General features: G+C 41.5%; 1 protein-coding gene across 2 annotated transcripts in view; it reads left to right on the top strand.

Annotated features, from left to right (window-relative positions):
- Positions 1–8,547, top strand: part of LOC126165285 (GTPase Era, mitochondrial) — a 64,061-nt gene extending 55,514 nt beyond the window's left edge. The window contains exon 6 of one of the 2 annotated variants that reach the window (XM_049920307.1): positions 7,529–8,547. In XM_049920307.1, the coding sequence (XP_049776264.1) occupies positions 7,529–7,704 (176 nt within the window). In that variant the 3' untranslated portion in view covers positions 7,705–8,547. The remainder of the gene's footprint in view (positions 1–7,528) is intronic. The other variant, XM_049920306.1, reaches the window with a different exon arrangement.
- The last annotated feature ends 13,599 nt before the right edge of the window (positions 8,548–22,146 follow it).

Here is a 22,146-nt window from a genome sequence, read left to right as displayed (position 1 = left end):
GTTTTTTTGACCAAAGTAACTGCTTTTATGCGCAGTGTTCTCCTTGCTATTATTGTCAGTTGGTTGAAGATATGTGTATGCAAGGGCGTACTTAAACACCTTTAATTTTTTATGTGAAAACTAATAAAGCTTTTCAAATAAAACAAACTTAATTAACATTCTAAATCTTCATTCTCCGTGTCTGCACGTTTATTTCTCAACATAATTGCTACGGTCACAGACATGTGTCTTCCAGCAAGGGACCAGTTTGTTGATACCATTATTGTAGAATGTTTGGCTTTTTTGATGGAGCCACAAGCTCACACCTGCTTGCACCACTTCATTAGTGTCAAAGTGAAGTCCTCAAAAGTGTTCTTTAAGTTTTGGAAACAGACAAAAATTGGATGGGGCCAAGTCAAGACTGTATGGAAGATGATTGATGACAGTGAACCCAAGGCGTTAGATTGTTGCATATGTTGCAGCGCTCATATGTGGTTTGACATTGTTGTGTTGAAGGAGAGTGTGCTCCATGTGTGGACAAACTCTTCAAATTTGTGCGTTCAGTTTTCTGAAGGTCTCACAGTATCTTGCAGAGTTTATGGTGTTGTCTTTAGGCAAAAATTCCAAATACACCATACCTTATACCCAAACACTGTGAACGTGACTTTGCCTGCTGATGGCTTAGTCATGAACCTTCTTGGCACTGGTGATCCTTTGTGGCAGAACTCCATTGATGCTCTGTTGATTTTGAGGTTAAAATAGTGAACCTAGCTTTCATCACCTGTCTCAGTGTTTTTAAGGAGTCCATCATCCTCGTGCTTAAAACGCAAAAGAATTTGTTGACAGATGTCCAATCTCCTCTGTTTCAGATCAGGGGTGAGCATTCGAGATATCCACCGTGCACACAGTTTTCTGTACTGCAGTTCTGCAACAATAGCCTGTACACGCTCTTGTGATATGCCACACTTACCTGAGAGCTGTGCCTGTGTTATCTGATGATTTTCTCTGATGAGTTCATCAATTCCTTTTCTGGTCAGTCTTATCGATTACTGTATGTGGTCATCCACTCTGTGTTCTGTCTCACATTGAGGTTGGCACCACTATTTCCTTCATTATGAGCATAAAGAACCCAACATCACACATTACTCGTGTCAGTATAATCATTACTCATGTCGGTATAATCATCACCGTGCACACACTCATTCTTCTATGGATTTTAATTGGAGGCAGATTTCCTGTGGATAGAAATTTGATTACAGCATATTGCTTCTCAAGCGTTGACATAGTTAAGTTACACACAGCCAGGTTACGTGCTACAATTCAGAGCCCTCTAACGGCAGAGGGTTGCACCTTGGGTCAGCAAAGCAAAAGAGGCAACCAAGTAATATGTCTGATATGTAACACCTCAACTGATATTACTAACAGAGTAAAAAATTCAGAAGCATTGCTTTGCAGAAAACTCTCCTGTTACTTACCGCAGAGTTCACCAAGGAATAAGTGTACAGATATAGTCTTTAAATGTGTTTCTGTGAGACATTACTGGATCCAATCCACAAAGAATTTGTACTGCTTGCTTTTGGATTCAGAACACTTATCTTGACTAGAGGAGTTCTCCCAAATGATATACCATTTGATATGGAATAAAAGGGAGCAAAGTACGCCAGGTTTGCAGTTGTTTTATATCATTTATAACATGTCAACATTAGTGTATCAGCAATTTCTGATGTTTCTTTGCCCATTTTATTGTACAAATACTTTACTCGAGCATATGTTATCCAGGTGAGAAGTCTTCCAGTGATTAATGACTGATTACATAAATAGCTTAAGGACAGTTCTTAATTAACATTGTTGATATTTAATGATAACCACTAGAATGCTTAAATTTATATTGGATATTATTTGTTCTGGTTAAGTGAGTGTCATATCTCTCTTACTAAAGTTATTTGTGAAGGCTGGTGTCAGAAGTCTGTTATATGGTTCTTCAATCATTGAAATGGTAGCAGGTACAGTTACTGAATACAAATAATCTTGGTGAATATTGTATGGACTCAGAAAAGCCCAGCTCACTTCATAAAGTAAACATGCTGTGACATGTGTCACTTGACATTAATTAATTTAGGGAAGAATGGGAAAATGAAAAGTTACGAATTTGAGGTGCATAAGTTAACGAGTTACTACAGAACTGGAGAGAACAGTCAACAGTGCAGCCAGATGTCATCAAGACGTGGTTTTTCTGCCCAAAAGTTTTACTGAGCAATCTCTAACCCAGTGTGCTGCTGCCAAATCCAGCACTTTGGCTATTCTGCCTTGGCATGCGCCGGTAGAAATTTGGTAAATTCTCAGATGAAACTGGGACTGATTGTACCTCACTACTGGTTTGCATTAAGCGTTCAGGCAATCACTGTAAATGGAGTGGAGACTTCCAGTTTGTCCCAAAGAATTGAAGATACAGGATCTCCCAAACCTTTTGTGTCAAAATTATACAGACAATAGAGGCACTGAGTACTGTGACATGTAGAACTCATTAATTTCCTGTGTCAGAGAAGACAATTTAGCCTACTCTACCATATGTAGAATGAATAATTAGTTTTTTATATTAACAGTAGTTGTTGTTATATGTTCTCAGTAACTGTCAAAGTTGTAATTGTTGTCATTGCCTGTCTCAATTCATGCACTGCGATGATGCATAAAATTTAGCTTTATTTTATCAGATGATTAGGGCACCTGACTTGGATTATGGAAGAGTGAGGTTCAAATTTCAAGCATCCATCCATATCTAGATGGTCCATTGTTTCCTCAAATAAAGTACAATTTTTGCATATTTTCTGTGAAAAAGATGTTAGCAGATTCTCTTCCTATTCTTATCCTATTTGAGTGTGTTCGCCATCTTGAATGATCTCAGCATTATAGGACATTAACACTAATATTGTATTCCCTCCTTCCATTGCCACAGTGCAGTTAAAGAGATGGGAAATTGGGATCTCATTCCCAACAATAACAACAATAGTGTGTCTTTTTCTGGGAGGTGCTGGATCCTTGTTTGTCTGAAATTCTTGACACTGCATCTGATAAGTTAGGATCAAAACAGCATGTCACAGCATCGTTATTGTAGTGCAGAGAACACGCTTATTTTCTGCAGTGTGATCCCATGAGATGTCAGTCCTCTTTTCATAACCAGACCTTGCTAGAGATGACTGATATCTACATGGAATACATGCAACTGGTGTTTTCTTCATCACACACAGAGCATGCGATACTACCAAGGAAAATAATGTGATGAGAGTTCACAGGTGGAACTTACAAAATTATTTGAGCAAGTCTTTCCTCTCAAATGTTTCTCTAGCTCTTATTTTGTTCCCATCCTGAATGACTGGTTTTAAGAGAAGAATGATGTATCCTGGTGATCCACACGTAAGGAACTTGTTAAAAATTTAAACACACATTATTAATGGTCCACAAAAATATTATGTTGGATATACTTCCTGCCTGAAGTGAGTTGACACAGAATATTATTTCATATAACTCACATGGAAAGTAAACAAGTGTCATTTTGCTGCAGGTGCTAAATGTCAGCTATATTGGAATGGTAAGGCACCTGCATTCATGTTCTGGAGGAGACTGTGAATGGGTGCCTTCCATGTGAACTCATTATGAACCTACAGCCCAGTCTCCTCTCCTCTGCTTTATTCATCATGTCATATTTACAAGAGTGGGGCCAATGAGATATACAGGCACTGTGGCATGCACCACAGCAGTGACGCTATAGTTCTTGCAAGTCTCAGTGACTGTCTTTAGTGGGGAGAGAGTGACACTTTCACACCAATCTAATACTTCATAGGTGCATGTTTAAATACAGTCAAGCTCAGCACATGACAAAGTTAGGATATTAGTGGGTTACTTTTCATTCGTGTACTGATTTCCACCTGACCTCAGATGTAGCCAGGTATTTGTGATGTATGTGGGACAAGGCAATTAGTGCGTCACAAGTTCATTGCAGGGCCTGTATTTCTTGTGGGCCCCTATAAAAGAGCTGGTACCCTGCACAAACAGAATAGTGCAAGAAAATGACTGACACCCTATTAGCTGTGAACCATGAACCAGAAAATTGTTTGCTGTATTATTCCGTTGCTGACATTAATCTGTAGCAGTAATGCTGTCATCATTGCCAGACCACACTGCTTTTTAAAGTTATATGCTACAGCTGCAGCATGTTATTAATGTTGATGCAACTGTAAAGAACATCCCATGTCACAGCATCCCAGTTTGATGTGCCCGATTTCCTGTTTATATTTCCACTGTTAATTTTGTTGTTTTCTAGTGTAATTGACACTGTGATATCATGAACTAACAAAATATGCTAAGAAGTGAACACCAGTAACAATTGTAAATACACTATGTGATCAAAAGTATCCGGACACCTGGCCGAAAATAACAAGTTCGTGGCACCCTCCATCGGTAATGCTGGAATTCAATATGGTGTTGGCCCACCCTTAGCCTTGATGACAGCTTCCATTCTCGCAGGCATACGTTCAGTCAGGTGCTGGAAGCTTTCTTGGGGAATGGCAGCCCATTCTTCACAGAGTGCTGCACTGAGGAGAGGTATCGATGTCAGTTGTGAAGCCTGGTGTGAAGTCGGTGTTTCAAAACATCCCAAAGATGTTCTATAGGATTCAGGTCGGGACTTTGTGCAGGCTGGTCCATTACAGGGATGTTATTGTCGTGTAACTACTCCACCACAGGCCGTGCATTATGAACAGGTGCTTGATCATATTGAAAGATGCAATTGCCATCCCCGAATTGCTCTTCAACAGTGGGAAGCAAGAAGGTGCTTAAAACATCAGTGCCATGCAAAACGGCGAGGGGTGCAAGCTCCCTCCATGAAAAACATGACCACACCATAACAACACCTCCTCTGAATTTTACTGTTGACACTACACATGCTGGCAGATGACGTTCACCGGGCTTTCGCCATACACACACACTGCCATCAGATCACCACATTGTGTACCATGATTCGTCACTCCACACAACATTCCTCCACAGTTCAGTTGTCCAATGGTTATGCTCCTTACACCAAGTGAGGTATCATTTGGCATTTACCGGCATGAGGTGTGGCTTATGAGCAACTGCTCAACCATGAAATCAAAGTTTTCTCACCTGCTGCCTAACTGTCATAGTACCTGCAGTGGATCCTGATGCAGTTTGGAATTCCTGTGTGATGGTCTGGATAGATGTCTGCCTATTACACATTACGAGCCTCTTCAACTGTCGGCCGTCTCTGTCAGTCAACAGACGAGGTCGGCCTGTATGCTTTTGTGCTGTATGTGTCCCTTCATGTTTCCACTTCACTATCACATCGGAAAGTGGATCTAGGGACGTATGACACCAGTGACACCCAATCACCTGACCACATTCGAAGTCCATGAGTTCTGTGGAATGCCCCATTCTGCTCTCTCACTATGTCTACTGACTACTGAGGTCACTGATATGGAGGATAGGCCTGTAAACAAGATGGAAACCATTTCTAAATTTTCAGTGTCCTTCCTGAGAGTTAATAGACCAGCAGTACACACAGGCTATTAAATCAACAAAAATAATCAAGTTTTGAACATATAATTTAAGCAGATAGATAAAAAGAGTATCACCAAGTGGTGGCAGGAGAACACACATATAAAAAGTATTTAAGTTTGCAAGCTTTTGGAGCCAGTGGCTCCTTCTTCTGCCAGAATGGTTGAAGGGGAAGAATAGGGGTGAAGGTAAGAGACTGGTGAGGTTTAGGAAAAGGGGTAGACTTCAGAAAAGTCACCCAGTACCCTGTGTCAGGGGATGGGGGGCTTACCAGACAGGATGAGAATGTGTGTTCTCCTGTCGCTGCTTGGTAAGTAGATTTTTTATCTTTTCACTTACACTATAAATACATTGCGCTGGCACTCCAGTCTCTGTCAGAAGTAGTAGGTGCTAGGAACTAAGAGGCAGAGACGGAATGGGATGGGTTGATGGAAAGGAGGGTGATGGGTGGAAAGAAGAGGCAGTAAGGAAACCGGATAGGAATGTGGCACTGCTGTGCCTGACCTCGCAGAGGGAGGGCAGGTTACATGTGGTGTTTGATTTAAGTGGATTAGTGGGTTGGATGGAAATGCAGAAGAGAGGAAAAGAGCAACTGAGGAGTGAACAGTGTGTGTGTGTGTGTGTGTGTGTGTGTGTGTGTGTGTGTGTAGAGTAATGGAGAATGAATAGAAATGGAAGTGCACGTGACACAAGAGATCTCAAAGATCGAGGCCAGGAGGTTTGTGGGATCAGTGGATGAGTTCTGTGTTTCCATCTAGCACTTAAGCAGTTCAGAGAAGCTGTTTCTTTATTTTTTTTTGGGGGGGGGGGGGGGGGGAGAGGGAGGACCAGATGGTACAGGTTGTGAAGCAGCCATTAAAGTCAACCAGACCTATATTTTGCACATTCACATGCTCTGCTGCTAGTCAGTCAGCTATGTTAGTGGCCACAGTTTAGCCATTCATTCAAGTGGTCAGTTGTTTGCTGGTTACACCCACATAAAAGACAGTGAAGAAGTTGCAGCAGTGTTGATATACATCAGTGCGCCTCTCATAGGGTATGATACTGTATGCCTATAACAGAACAGGAATAGGATATGCTGGGTGGGTACATAGAACAACTCTTGCTCTGTGGTCTACTTCAGGGATATGTCCCATATCAAAATATAATAAAATGATTGATTCCATTTTCTTAATATTGAAATAAATTAAGTCAGTGATTCTATATTGTGAATTTCAAAATAAATTAATCCAACACCTACTAAACATTTTTTATTTGGTATAAGTTTTCCTTATGCAACATCCAACCTGAAACTTTGTTTACACTATAAAACTGTTTTGTGAATTTTATGAACAGTAATGCATTCATGTGACAGAAAAGAATGTGTGCTACTAAGAAACTATTTGTAGTGGCATATCAGAGTTTTTTAATCTTGAACTGTGTCCTTATGATTTCATCAAAGTTGATCAATTTAGTGGCAGCGGACAAGCAGTTTACTGAGGACAAGCAGTATACTGCAGACTTGTTCTTGCACCCTGACAGAAGACAAACTAACAGTGCTCCAGCTCAGCATTAAAAAATAAAACTAGTCACAGAAATGGCTAATCAGTGGAAGGAGTGAATGCAGAACTATATAATTACAGATTGAATGCTGCTTTGAAGTCAGGTACTACCACTAACTGAATATATTCAATAAATGCAGAAATTTGAAATATCTGTATCATTTCTTTTGTGTCAGATCTTGTACATAAGATTAGCCAGTAGAGCCCAAGAATATGTCCACTGCAACTGACGTGAGTGATTGATTTTGATGAGGTGTGTAACAGCACAAGGAGACATTTCAAGGTTGTAAAACATTTAAGCACTAATGCACTATTAGAAATAGTTCATTAATAATGTCAGCACTCTTATTTCTTTTGCAATAGAAGTAGTGTACCTATTAGTTAAGTGATAACTCAGGCAATCACAACAATGTACAGAATAACTACTCTCTGTGTTTTAGATTTGATAACAGCAGTAGTGGGAGTATATTGCCCAACTGCTCGAATTCAGAAGCTTGTTATTGGAACTAAAGGAAGAAAAATCCAGATGGTCGCAAGGGAAGCAGAAGTGGACTTGAGAAATGCATTTCATCGAAGTGTTCACCTTAAAATTGCTGTATCGTCTCCAAAGAAATAAATGTATTGTTTTGTTTACAAAACTTTGTCATCTACTGCATTGATTTAGTTTGCGACAACTGTAGCTATAAAGTGAGGAAGGAGAAACTACAATAATTTTTAAAACCAAATCAGTTTCTATTCCCAGTCATCTTTCAGGCCTACCACTAAAATATTTTTCAGTAGCTACTCTGAGAATATTTTCATTAGACAAGTATTGTTATTGTGGACTCTCTCTTGCTAAGCAGTGGTGCAAAATAGTGATGCAAAACCATATTTAGGTTGTAATTTCAAGAACTCCCTCATAGAAGGTTGTATATCACAATTTCAGTTTTAACAGGAAGTAAAAATAATTGTTGGTTTCCATTGGTAATATATATTTGTATATTTTATTTCATATATTTTATTATCTATGATCAGGTGATATAGTATGTGTTATAGAACAGCAACAAGTATTTAGTGTACTTTACAATATTTAGAAAATTATCTTAATTTTTATGTAGCTTTCCATGTACAGGATGACAGTTATTGAACTATATGCAATAAAATCGTGATAATTTCTGAATGGTTTGCATTAGGACATTCAAACTGCATGGTTGTCCACAGGGCATGATGGGAATTAGTATGTGCTGTATGGTTTGGTTGAGTGACGAAGCCCACTTTCATTTGGATGGGTTTGTCAGTAAGCAAAATTGGCAGATGTGGGGGACTGAGAATCTGCATTTCATTATCGAAAAGTTTCTTCACCCTCAAGGGGTGACTGTGTGATGTGCAATGTCGTCATGAAATAGTCAGTGCAATATTCCTTGATGGCACGGTGACTACTGATCGGAAAGATGTGCTTCATGCAAGATAGAGCAGGAGAGTGTTTGAGGTCCTGGAGGAGCACTACAGGGATTGGCTGCCATATTCTCTGAATCTGAGCACATGCATTTCCTTTTTGTGGGACTGTATTAAAGACAAGGTGTACAGCAATAACCCCAAAACCATTGCTGAGCTGAAAACAGGCATTCAGGAAGTCATGGATAGCATCGATATTCCGACACTTCTCTGGTACCGCGCGCCACGGAATTTGAATCTGTGCCAGACGTCATGGACGTTGAAGACCCATAGAGGTCTCTGCACCATTGCGCCGTAAGCGGTGGCAGCACGCGCCTCCTGGCTCACTTACAGTATGAGGGCGCCACAGGGGAACACGTGGTCCCAGCAGTCAATAGCAGCACCCCCGATAGCATACTTAAGCGCCGGCCTCTCGCTCAGCCAGTCAGTCTAATCTCGCTTACGTCGGTTTACACCTTGCTTTGCGCTAGACTGCTTACTCCCTGGTTCGTGTACGAGGGATGTGTTTTGTTTCCTTGTGACTTTGTTGTTCGGTCTGGTTGTATCCGTTCTGTCCTTCGTTGGTCGTGTCCGTCCTCTTCCGTTGTGTTGTTATTCGTGGGCCTCTTTGCGGGTCCCGCCGCATTTTCCATCATTGCTACCCTGCGACCGTCCTGTTTTCAGTTATAACAACTTCACCGGGTAATGAGAATTTTGCTGTTTTTCTGCACTACATCATCGCCAATGATGGCAGGCATATTGAACATGTCATAACCTAAATCCAACTATCTTTAGTGATGTTTACATGTTGAATAAAGTGTGTGCACCCTGTAGTTTGTAACTAATTTATGTTTTTTTTTTCTTTTATGAAGTTCAGTAATTGTCACCCTGTTGTGACTCTCAGGCTTTCCCAGTGGATATGTTCTAAATAGTCTTCAGGTGGTTGAACCTTGCTGGTGTGTATGTACCTAGCCACCTGCAGATGTTGGCCAATTGCTCCGAGGAAATAATGTGGAATTTACACATCATCTGGCAGCAACCCTGTGAAGACTGTTCACAGTTGTCACCCTGTAAGAATGTTGTGTAGCTTGTAAAAGTACTTAATGGAATAACATTGCATATCAAAAAATATGATTTTCTCTTACAGTGACAAAAATAATGGAAAGTAGTGACAGAATATTTTATCTTAAATATTGGAATAATACAATTATTTATTTAGTTAACCCTCAAGCAAAAAAACTTGTAGCATAAACAGTAACAAAGAAAATGTTAAACACAAGACAAATAAATTGAACTGTTCTCTGCTGGAGGAAGACGCTCTTTATGCGACAGAGGAATTTAGGATCGATGGGAGACATTGAAAAAGTTCAAAGAAGGGCAACTTGTTTTGTATTAGCTTGAAATAGGGAGGAGAATGTCACGGGTATGATAGGCGAGTAGGGATGACAATCATTAAAACAAAGGGATTTTTTGTTGTGATAAGATCTTTTAATGAAATTTCAATCTCTAATGTTCTTCGTATGGAAAATATTTTGTTGGCACCCATATACATAGGGAGAAATGGCCATTGTAATAAAATAAGAGATATCTGAGCTTGCACAGGAAGATTTGAGTGTTCATTTCTTCTGTGCGCTGTTAGGTACTGGAACAGTAGAGAACTAATGGGAAATTGGTTCAATGAATGTTCTGCAAGGCACTTACGAGGGAATTGCGGAGTAGTTGTACAGGTGTAGAAACCTCATAACAAGTATAGATATGTTAACTAGAGGTTGACCTTTCTCTTTTGTTTTTAGCAGAGAGTGACATATCCAGAAATGAATGACATTATGACTAAGATGCGGGTACACTGAATTTGGGTTATCTGGATTGATATTCAACTATGTAACTAGAAATTTTCAAGTTTGAGTCATGCTTCCAGTTCCTTCAAGGGCATTTATAGCAAGAAAGTTGTTCTGGATCATTTCCTTTGTAATGAAAGGTGTACTTAAACAAGCTTCAAATATTACTTACCTCCATTCATAGGTAATCATGACATCAATTACTCTTCTTCTTTTGGACTAATGCAAAAGTGCTGCCCCAGGGCAAAAAACTATGTTTCAAAACAATAAACATTTGCTGTACTGTTGTAAAATACCCTGCCAAAACAAGGTAGTTGTACAAAAGTGTCATTGTCCTTTGATGTTTTGCCCAAACCAATGGCCAGACCAAACAAATTATGCTAGCACACAGTTTTTACATAATAATTTTACACAGCACTCTTGCACTTGCCACATTTAATGTAGTTTTTTCATGCACATCTCTACCAACTGTGCACATATAAGATTTTCCACTGTTCATCTTATTTTTCTTGACATTATGTTTCCAGTTTGATCATTTTCCTTTCATTTCTGTTGTTTTATTTAACTATACAATATCCTTTGGAGTGAAACTTACTTCAGCTACATGCACTGTTCTCATTGATATACAACGTTCTTCCAGGATGTCCAACTTTACAACTACAAATAGTTCAACTTGTAAACAGAAAGACCTCTGTTGCCATGATAGGATGTCTCGTGTGATGTACCTATTTATCCCAGTGAAAACTGGGAGATCTTTGAGGAAGATCTTCATTTGTGAATTTCCTTTATTAGCAAATTTGATGTAACAAGATGTGCTTAAAAGTGAGCAATGGCTCAGCTCTGTGGAAAAAATGTTTACTTCATAAAATGTAAAGCAGTTGTCAACTGGAAGGTTGTGTTGAATACCTGCAGTGCTTTACTAGGCATGGTTCTATTGGGTGTGATAATCCCTTGACATCCCTCACTCTTGGAACTAACATCCCCAGCCAGGAGGCTCAGAACCATGATGCAATCTGGCATTTTCCCTATTAACAACCCTCTGACATGAAATAAACTGGTTTATGAAAGCCTTCCTTCTGAAATACAATGAGAATACCTATTTGAAAAGGAAGAGATGATCAGAAGGATCATTTAATCATCACGATTGCATTTACAGGCATTTTCTATGCTGATTAAAATTGAACTTTTGTATGTCACTAAGTAACAAAACTACATGAAGAAAGATCATCTTGAAATGCACACACACACACACACACACACACACACACACACAAAAGTGAAATGGCCGGAAGAGGGGAGGGGGGGGGGGGGGGCAACAAAATTACATGTCACAGATCGAGAGTGTGTGTTGTTATTTCAGTGATTACAAAATCCCAGTGAAAACTGGGAGATCTGAGGGAGATCTTCATTTATGAACTTCCTTTATTAGCAAACTTGATGTAACAAGATGTGCTTAAAAGTGAGCAATGGCTCAGCTCTGTGGAAAATTTACAAAGAACTTGACACTATGAGCCCACTTATTAGTATGATGTTGCACCCCCTCTGGCCTGGATGCATGTGCTGATTCTGTTAGAGAAGATAACTTAAGGGCCATTGTATCCTCTTCTGAGGCAGTCTTGCCTGCAACTGTTGTAACTGGTCCTTGATATTATGGATGCTGGCACTGGTATGGACTTAGTGTTCTAACTGCCCCACACATATTCTATCAGGGACAGGTCTGGGGATATTCCTGGCTACTGGAGTAGTTCAGTATTACACACAAAGTTCATAGAGATGCGGAGTCCATTATTTCATGAATGACAGGCACAGATGTGAATGGGTTATGGCGTGCTTTGTTCACAGTATGGCGATCTTCCTGTGTAGTGGTCAGACGTGTGGTCAACCAACACCTTGGCTGCGAGTTGCCTGCCCTCATGTTTCCCCCATGTTTCCATGTCCAACATTGGGCCACTCTCACATCCAAATGCTCCACAAATTTAGGTATTGCACATTTTGACCATCTGGCCAAACGGTGACATGCAGTAAGGTCTCTTTCAAACTCTGTCATCTACTCATAATGCTGTCTCACACGATATGTGGCAATTGTTTACATCATACCATAGTGGTGCAGGGGTCTATCAAGTCACGAAACAACCTCAAAAGCCAGTTAACACTAGAATGTCCAGTTGCAAAGGACGAGAAGCCACACAATTGTATCATGGGAAATATCCCAATAGAAAGGTACTGTGCCACACATTATTCGCCACCCTGCATCGTCAGTTGTGTGAAACTGGCTCGTTCCATGTGCACAAGATGGATGCTGGTTACCAATGAGCAACATGGAAAACTGTAGCAGAAGAAAGTGTTCTTGATAGGGTGGAGCGTATGCCGTCAACAAGTACACGAAGTGTACCCTGTGCAACTGATACCCCCAATCCTCCATCTGGCACACTGTATATGACAAAGGACTGCATTTTTTCATTTACAACATGTCCAGGCATTGCAACTGAGGGATTTCAAAAAGCATGTGGGACTTGTGCGGTGGTTTCTGCAGGAATCCGCTGCAGATTGAATCTTCACTGTGAGTGTCCTCCTTCCTGATGAGTCTGTGTTCTCACTCAGGGGTGTGATGAGTGTTCACAACATGCATATGTAGGTGGACGTGAAGCCACATTCTGAATGTATGCATGCCTCACAATGTATATTTAATTGAATGTGTAGGCTGGCATCATTGCACGCTGTTTAACTGGCCTGCACATTCTCCTGGACCGACTTGATGGCCACACGTATCTCTTATTCCTGCGAGAGGTTCTGTTGGACATGCTGAATGATGTTCCCATGCCTATTCATCATTGCATTCCATTTCAACATGTGGAAGCCCGCAAGCATTTCAGCAGACAAGTGAGGACACATCTACAGGCAATCTTTCCCAGCCACTGGATTGACTGCGGTGGACCAGTTGCCTGGCCACCAAGATCATCCATTTAGCCCCTAACCAATTTTTTCTGTTGGGGGTATCAGAAAGTCTTTGTGAATGAAACACCTGTTACATCACCAGAGGACCTAGTGGGCAGAATTATTGCAACAGCAGGATATCTTCGAGATACACCAGGTAACTTTGAGAGAGTGTTTCATTCAAAACAGCATCAATGTCAGGCATATCTTGATGCATCTGGACAAAACTTTGTGCATCTCCTGTAGTAGGCATCCATTTGTAACACATGACTAAATAACTGCAATGCTATTTAGTAGTGCCAAATGGCCTTTGTGACCATCAGTTCTTATGCAATTACTTATCCTTGTTGTATGCCTGATGTGCCATGTCAGTTTGTAAACATGTTTTTTAATCACTGTGTGTATACTTTGTTTATATGAGGGCAGTTCAATAAGTAATGCAACATTTTTTTTTCTGAAACAGGGGTTGTTTTATTCAGCATTGAAATACACCAGGTTATTCCCCAATCTTTTAGCTACACAACACTATTTTTCAACGTAATCTCCATTCAATGCTACGGCCTTACGCCACCTTGAAATGAGGGCCTGTATGCCTGCACGGTACCATTCCACTGGTCGATGTCGGAGCCAACGTCGTACTGCATCAATAACTTCTTCATCATCCGCGTAGTGCCTCCCACGGATTGCGTCCTTCATTGGGCCAAACATATGGAAATCCGACGGTGCGAGATCGGGGCTGTAGGGTGCATGAGGAAGAACAGTCCACCGAAGTTTTGTGAGCTCCTCTCGGGTCCGAAGACTTGTGTGAGGTCTTGCGTTGTCATGAAGAAGGAGAAGTTCGTTCAGATTTTTGTGAACAATTGTGACAGCGCTACCAACAGAGATGTCAAGTTGAGCACTGAGTTGTTTGATGGTGATCCGTCGATCATCTCGAACGAGTGTGTTCGCACGCTCCGCCATTGCAGGAGTCACAGCTGTGCACGGCTGGCCCGCACGCGGGAGATCAGACAGCCTTGCTTGACCTTGCGGCGATGATGACACACGCTTTGCCCAACGACTCACCATGCTTTTGTCCACTGCCAGATCACCGTAGACATTCTGCAAGCGCCTATGAATATCTGAGATGCCCTGGTTTTCCGCCAAAAGAAACTCGATCACTGCCCGTTGTTTGCAACGCACATCCGTTACAGACGCCATTTTAACAGCTCCGTACAGCGCTGCCACCTGTCGGAAGTCAATGAAACTATACGAGACAAAGCGGGAATGTTTGAAAATATTCCACAAGAAATTTCCGGTTTTTTCAACCAAAATTAGCTGAGAAAAAAAATGTGTTGCATTACTTATTGAACTGCCCTCGTACATTGGCAAAAATCCTGTACTTGAGACCTTATTTGTCAGGTTTGTTGGGTATGAATATAGTGAACTGCATCTTTTTTTACTCGATAACAGTTGCTCGTCTGTGGTTGTATTTTCTGCAGGGGATAAGAAAGAACATAGTTTTCCATGAACTTAACCTAAATTTCAGATACGGGAGTGAATTGTTGGCTAGCAGGTATTCAGCTTGGATTGATTTTGTACTGAAATGGAGAAACCTGAGAAGCTCCTAAAATCTCTCCTTGCCATAATATCTTTGATGAGTGTATATCCCCAAGTATGGAGCTGAGCATATATGATAGTAATGTTTTTCCAGTTCCTCAAGAGACACAGTCCATTCACTTTTAGGACTTTTTGGGCATTTCAATCTGTGTATTTCTTCATGAGTCATAACAACGCTTCATGAGAAATAAAATGGAAAGCACTCGTGACAGAGTTGTCTGCTTGTTGATAAGCATAAGTAGCACGACCCCTCTCCTTTAGAATGTTCTCAACCAACCTTCTTCCAGAAGGCAAAAGACTGGCAATTCCCCATCTCTATAGATCCTGCTCATGCATATGTTGCTCACAAGGGAACATCCCCATCGCACTCCCCTCAGATTTAGTTATAAGTTGGCACAGTGGATAGGCCTTGAAAAACTGAACACAGATCAATCGAGAAAACAGGAAGAAGTTGTGTGGAACTATGAAAAAATAAGCAAAATATACAAACTGGGTCGTCCATGCGTAAGATAGGTAATATTAAGGGCAATGTGAGGCGAGGAGTGCCGTGGTCGCGTGGGTAGCGTGAACAGCTGTGGAACGAGAGGTCCTTGGTTCAAATCTGCCCTCGACCGAAAATTTTAACTTTTTATTTTCAGTTTATGTGAAAAACTCTTATGCTTTCATCACTTTTTTTTGGAGTGATTATTACATCCACAAGAAAACCTAAATCGGGCGAGGTAGAAGAATCTTTTCACCCATTCGCCAAGTGTACTAGTTAGGTGGGTCGACAACATATTCCTGTCATGTGACGCACATGCTGTCACCAGTGTCGTATATAAAATATCAGATGTGTTTTCCTGTGGAGGAATCGGTTGACCTATGACCTTGCGATCAAATGTTTTCGGTTCCCATTGGAGAGGCACGTCCTTTCGTAACTAATCACACAGTTTTGCGGTGCGGTCGCAAAACACAGACACTAAACTTATTACAGTGAACAGAGACATCAATGAACGAATGTACAGATCATAACTTTGCGAAAACAAAGAAAGCAAAATTTTCACTCGAGGGCAGATTTGAACCAAGGACCTCTCGTTCCGCAGCTGTTCACGCTAACCACGGGACCACGGCGCTCCTCGCCTCACATTCTCCTTAATACTGCCTATCTTACGCATGGACAACCCAGTTTGTATATTTTGCTTATTTTTTCATAGTTCCACACAACTTCTTCCTGTTTTCTCGATTGATCTGTGTTCAGTTTTTCAAGGCCTATCCACTGTGCCAACTTATAACTAAATCTGAGGGGGGTGCGATGGGGATGTTCCCTTGTCAGTACCATCAAAGGTGCCATCCCTATAAAAATACCTTTCGTCACTTGGAACAATATCTTTGGAAACTAGTAATGTTCATGCACAAGTAATAGACAGAAGTCGTTCAAGCACTAGACATACTCCATAAACTGAGGTCGCCTTGATTGAAGCTGTTCACCAATCACCTTGGCAAAGGATCTGTGATATTGCAATTCCATTCCAGATATCTCAAATACTCAATGAAATGTTGTATGATGAAGAACTGCATCCGTTTCAATATACGTTAACTCAACACCATCTGCATTGAGTAAGGTTTTGTGGATGGCTTTTGCACCAAGTGGAAGATAACAGACATTTTATAAATAATGTGAAATGGACTGATGAACCTAGCTTCACATGTGAAGGTATTTTCAACCTCCAGAACCGCTGTTATTGATCAGAACACAACCCACATGTCACCAATGAACATGGCTTTAAGGCACACTTTGGCATAAACCTGTGGGCTGGAATCATGGTAGGAGCATTTTTGGGCCCTTACCTATTGCACCAGACAAGTTGAATGCATCCCTGTATCGTACATTGTTTGTAGTACTTTGCCTGGCGCATTAGAAAACGTGTTCAGTGACAGCTATGGTTTCATTATGATGGTGCACTGCCACACTTTGGAATGAATGTGTGTAACTCATTAAATTAAGCATTTCCAGGGAAATGGATTGTCGTGGAGGTTCAATGTCCTGGCCTCTATGTTAACTAGACCTTAATCCCCTAAATTTTTATTTGTGGGGACACTTAAAGAAACATGTTTATAGTACTCCATCCATGAAGGTACATGACCTAATAGTTTGCAAGCATGCTGCTTCAGCAACGGTGGATGCAGATGTGTTGTGTAAAGTCAAAGAAAGTATGATTCAATGAGTGGTGAAGTATTTTCAAATGCAAAGTGGTCACTTTGAACATCATCTCTAAAGTGAATGTTGCTTGTATATGTACATCTACATCTACATCTAAATCTCTGCTCTGCAAACATCCGATTGTACCAGTTATTAGAGTTTCTTCCTGTTTCATTCATGTATGGAGTGCAGGAAGAATGACTGTTTGAATGCCTCTGTGCATGCAGTAATTATTCCAGTCGTATTATAACAATCTGTATGTGAGTGATATGTATGGGATTGTAGTATATTCCTAGAGGTATTCTTTATTCTTGAAACTTTGTTAATAGACTTTCCCGGGATAGTTTACGTCTACCTTCAAGAGTCTTCCAGTTCTGTTCCTGTATCAAACAAACCTGAGACCATTTGTGCTGACCTTCTCTGTATAAATTCAATATTCTCATTAGTCCTATCTGGCACAGGTCCCACACACTTGAAGAATGTTCTAGGATCAGTTTCACAATTTATTTGCAAGCAATCTTCTTTGTAGATTGACTGCACTTACCTGTGTTCTACCAATAAACAATAGTCTGTCATCTGCTTTACCAATGACTGAGCCTACGTGATAATTCCATTTCATATCCCTACCCAGCTATTTATATGGGTTGGCCAATTACTACATTCATTTGTATTATAGTCGTAGGATACCATGTTTTTTCGTTTTGTGGAGTGCACTGTTTTACATTTCTGAACATTTACAGCAAGCTGCCAATCTTTACACCACTTCGAAATTTTATCGAGATCTGACTGAATATTTATGCAGCTTCTTTCAGACAGTACTTTATTACAGATAGCTGAATCATCCGGAAAAAGCCTGAGGTTACTATTAATATTGCCTGCAAGGTCAATGATATACAACATGAACAGCAACATCTCATGATGACTCTCCATCCGAGATAACATGCTGCATGCTCCCTACCAAAAAGTCCTCAGTCCAGTCACAAATTTCACTGGATACCACATATGGTCATACTTTTGACAATAGACATAGGTGTGGTACTGAGTCAAATGCTTTTTGGAATCAAGAAATACTGCATCTACCTGACTGCTTTGATCCAAATCTTTCTGTATATCATGTGAGAAAATTGCAAGTTTGGTTTCACATGATTGATGTTTTTAGAATCCATGCTGGTTAGCACTGAGGCAGTCCTTCTGTTCAAGATATCTCATTCCGTTTGAGCTCAGAATACATTCTAAGATTTTACAACAAATAGATGTCGAGGATATTGGACGGTGGTTTTGCGGTTCACTTCTACTACCCTATTTGTAGACGGGTGTAACCTGTGTTCTTTTCCAAGAACTGAGTAATGGTTTTTTGTTTGATGGATCTACAATAGATTATAGATAGAATAGGAGCAAACTCAGCCACAAATTCAGTACATAATCTGACAGGGATTCCATTGGGCCCTGGAGCTTTATTCAGTTTTGATTCAGCTGTTTCTCAACACCACTGACACTAATACTTATTTCATTCATACACTCCTGGAAATTGAAATAAGAACACCGTGAATTCATTGTCCCAGGAAGAGGAAACTTTATTGACACATTCCTGGGGTCAGATACATCACATGATCACACTGACAGAACCACAGGCACATAGACACAGGCAACAGAGCATGCACAATGTCGGCACTAGTACAGTGTATATCCACCTTTCGCAGCAATGCAGGCTGCTATTCTCCCATGGAGACGATCGTAGAGATGCTGGATGTAGTCCTGTGGAACGGCTTGCCATGCCATTTCCACCTGGCGCCTCAGTTGGACCAGCGTTCATGCTGGACGTGCAGACCGCGTGAGACGACACTTCATCCAGTCCCAAACATGCTCAATGGGGGACAGATCCGGAGATCTTGCTGGCCAGGGTAGTTGACTTACACCTTCTAGAGCACGTTGGGTGTCACGGGATACATGCGGACGTGCATTGTCCTGTTGGAACAGCAAGTTCCCTTGCCGGTCTAGGAATGGTAGAACGATGGGTTCGATGACGGTTTGGATGTACCGTGCACTATTCAGTGTCCCCTCGACGATCACCAGTGGTGTACGGCCAGTGTAGGAGATCGCTCCCCACACCATGATGCCGGGTGTTGGCCCTGTGTGCCTCGGTCGTATGCAGTCCTGATTGTGGCGCTCACCTGCACGGCGCCAAACACGCATACGATCATCATTGGCACCGAGGCAGAAGCGACTCTCATCGCTGAAGACGACACGTCTCCATTCGTCCCTTCATTCACACCTGTCGCGACACCACTGGAGGCGGGCTGCACGATGTTGGGGCGTGAGCGGAAGACGGCCTAACGGTGTGCGGGACCGTAGCCCAGCTTCATGGAGACGGTTGCGAATGGTCCTCGCCGATACCCCAGGAGCAACAGTGTCACTAATTTGCTGGGAAGTGGCGGTGTGGTCCCCTACGGCACTGCGTAGGATCTTACGGTCTTGGCGTGCATCCGTGCGTCCTTGCGGTCCGGTCCCAGGTCGACGGGCACGTGCACCTTCCGCCGACCACTGGCGACAACATCGATGTACTGTGGAGACCTCACGCCCCACGTGTTGAGCAATTCGGCGGTACGTCCACCCGGCCTCCCGCATACCCACTATACGCCCTCGCTCAAAGTCCGTCAACTGCACATACGGTTCACGCCCATGCTGTCGCGGCATGCTACCAGTGTTAAAGACTGCGATGGAGCTCCGTATGCCACGGCAAACTGGCTGACATTGACGGCGGCGGTGCACAAATGCTGCGCAGCTAGCGCCATTCGACTGCCAACACTGCGGTTCCTGGTGTGTCCGCTGTGCCGTGCGTGTGATCATTGCTTGTACAGCCCTCTCGCAGTGTCCGGAGCAAGTATGGTGGGTCTGACACACCGGTGTCAATGTGTTCTTTTTTCCATTTCCAGGAGTGTATTTTCAGTGGTGTGAGGATTAAATTGGGGCAATTCTCCTGTGTTTTCCTTTGTAAAGGAATATTTGAGAATGGAGGTAAGCATTTCAACTTTTGCTACGCTACCCTCAATTTCAGTTCCTGTCTTATTTGCTAGGGACTGGACACTAACTTCGGTGCCACTAACAGCGTTTACAAATGACCAGAATTTGTTTGGGTATTGTGAAATGTCATTTGACAGTATTCTGCTATGGTAGTCACTGAAGGCGTCTACTCTCTTTGACAACCAAACGTATTTTATTCAGGATCCCTGTCCACAGCCTTACACTTTGTTTTAAACCTGTGACTGTATACCATGGAGGTTCCATCACCTTATTAACTGTTCTACTGGTTACATATCTATCCAGTACATGGTCAACTATTCTTTTAAACTTGAGCCGTAGTTCCTATACATGCTCCTTCCCTGTGCTGAAAGTATCAAGTTCCTCATTGAGACACAATGTGGACATAAAGATGTCAGGTCCGTTTGTTGCCATTAGATCCAATATATTTCCATCATGAGTGGGGTCTCTAACTATCTGTTCTAGCTAGCTAGCTTTCAGAGAAGGCATTTAGTAATTTATCTCCATCATGCCTACCACTAAGAAAGTGTAATTTTTCCAATTAATTGTTAAATAATTAAAGTCTCACCCAATGATTACAGTACAATTGTGGAACTTATGTACAAGTGAACTGAGATTTTCTCTAAAGATTTCAGTTACATCAGGAAATGAGATTGGTGGGTGACAGAACGATCCAATTATCATTTTATGCCCAACCTTGATACTGAGTCTTGTCCATACAATCCCACATGCAGCCTCAGTTTCTATCTTGGTGGATTTCAGCTTCTTGTCTATTGCGACACATACATGACCTCCATTTCCCATTTGCCTATCCTTTCTGCAGATGCTTAAATTTTCCTCAAAAATCTCGCTACTATCAATTTCAGGTGTCAACCAGCTTTCTGTACCTTGTGTTATGTGAGCTTCACTGCTTTTCAGGAGCACGTCAAACTGTGGCACTTTGCTGTGAATGCTTCGGCAGTTAACCATTACGATTTTAATACTCTCACCTGTGGGAGGCATTTCTTTCGATCTTAAGCTTGTACTGTTGGGTTTCCTACACCTATCGTTTCCTGGATTGGATGAATAGTCGCCATATCTAAAAATCCCTTGTGTACGCACCCGCTCTGTGAAGATAAGGCATTTATTGTGCATAGCATAATGTGCAATTAGTGTGGGCTGCCTATTGTGTTTTTTTGCACCTCATTGGATGCAGACGATGTTACTGTACCCATTATTATTTTCTATGAGCTGTATTTGTGTTGTATACGAAATTAAGGGGTCGTTACGACTATAAGAATTTCATGTAATGTCTTAATGTTTAAATGAAAGTAATAGTAATAGAAAGAAAAACACAGGATACTATATTGTGGAAGTGTGAATTGGATACCATTTGTTGCTTTAACGGAAAAAAAGTACGGCGTGAACACGACTCAAACACCCGCGGGTCTGCGCATCTTACCCCAGTGCAATGACTCGTTTCGCTGAACTAATAGGATAGCTCCGAGACAGTGCAGAGTTATGCTACCTGTTCTTAGCTGTGCTGCACACAGTTACACCGCTGCCAGGGCCTTTGTAAATAGCATTTTTACTAAACCTGCTGGCGGGACTAGGTTTTTCTTGATACGCTTTTATCTTGAATTGGGATGAGGAATCGTAGGTCAACCACCAAGTGCGCCATTTTTTCTTCACCATGTATTCTAACCTCATAAAGTTTAGTTCACAATTAAGAGAGGGCGCCGACTCCATGGGGCCTGAGGGGGCCCAAGCCCCTCAAAAATTCGTTTGAGGGGCGAAGCCACCCCCCCACCCCATCCCCCTCCCCAATAATTTAAGAAAATTATTAGTTATATTATCGCTTTGTAAAATCACAAAATTATATTGGAATTTTAAATTTTCCTTGTTTGACGATAGTTACCTTTTAAAATACATTCAATGATGAGTTAAAACAAATAATTATTACGGTAGTAAGCAGGTTATCTGAAAACGAGTGGTGTGAATCATGATAGTGTTATGGTGCTGCGGGCACATTTAGAATTTGTCCCGGTGCGCGAACCTTCGGGTAAAGTCTGCCGCCAGC

This window comes from Schistocerca cancellata, chromosome 1 (genome assembly GCF_023864275.1).
Source record: "Schistocerca cancellata isolate TAMUIC-IGC-003103 chromosome 1, iqSchCanc2.1, whole genome shotgun sequence".
Classification (NCBI taxonomy): Eukaryota; Metazoa; Arthropoda; class Insecta; order Orthoptera; family Acrididae; genus Schistocerca; species Schistocerca cancellata.
Note: the sequence above shows the minus strand (reverse complement) of the source record. Positions and strands in the feature narration are given on the sequence as shown.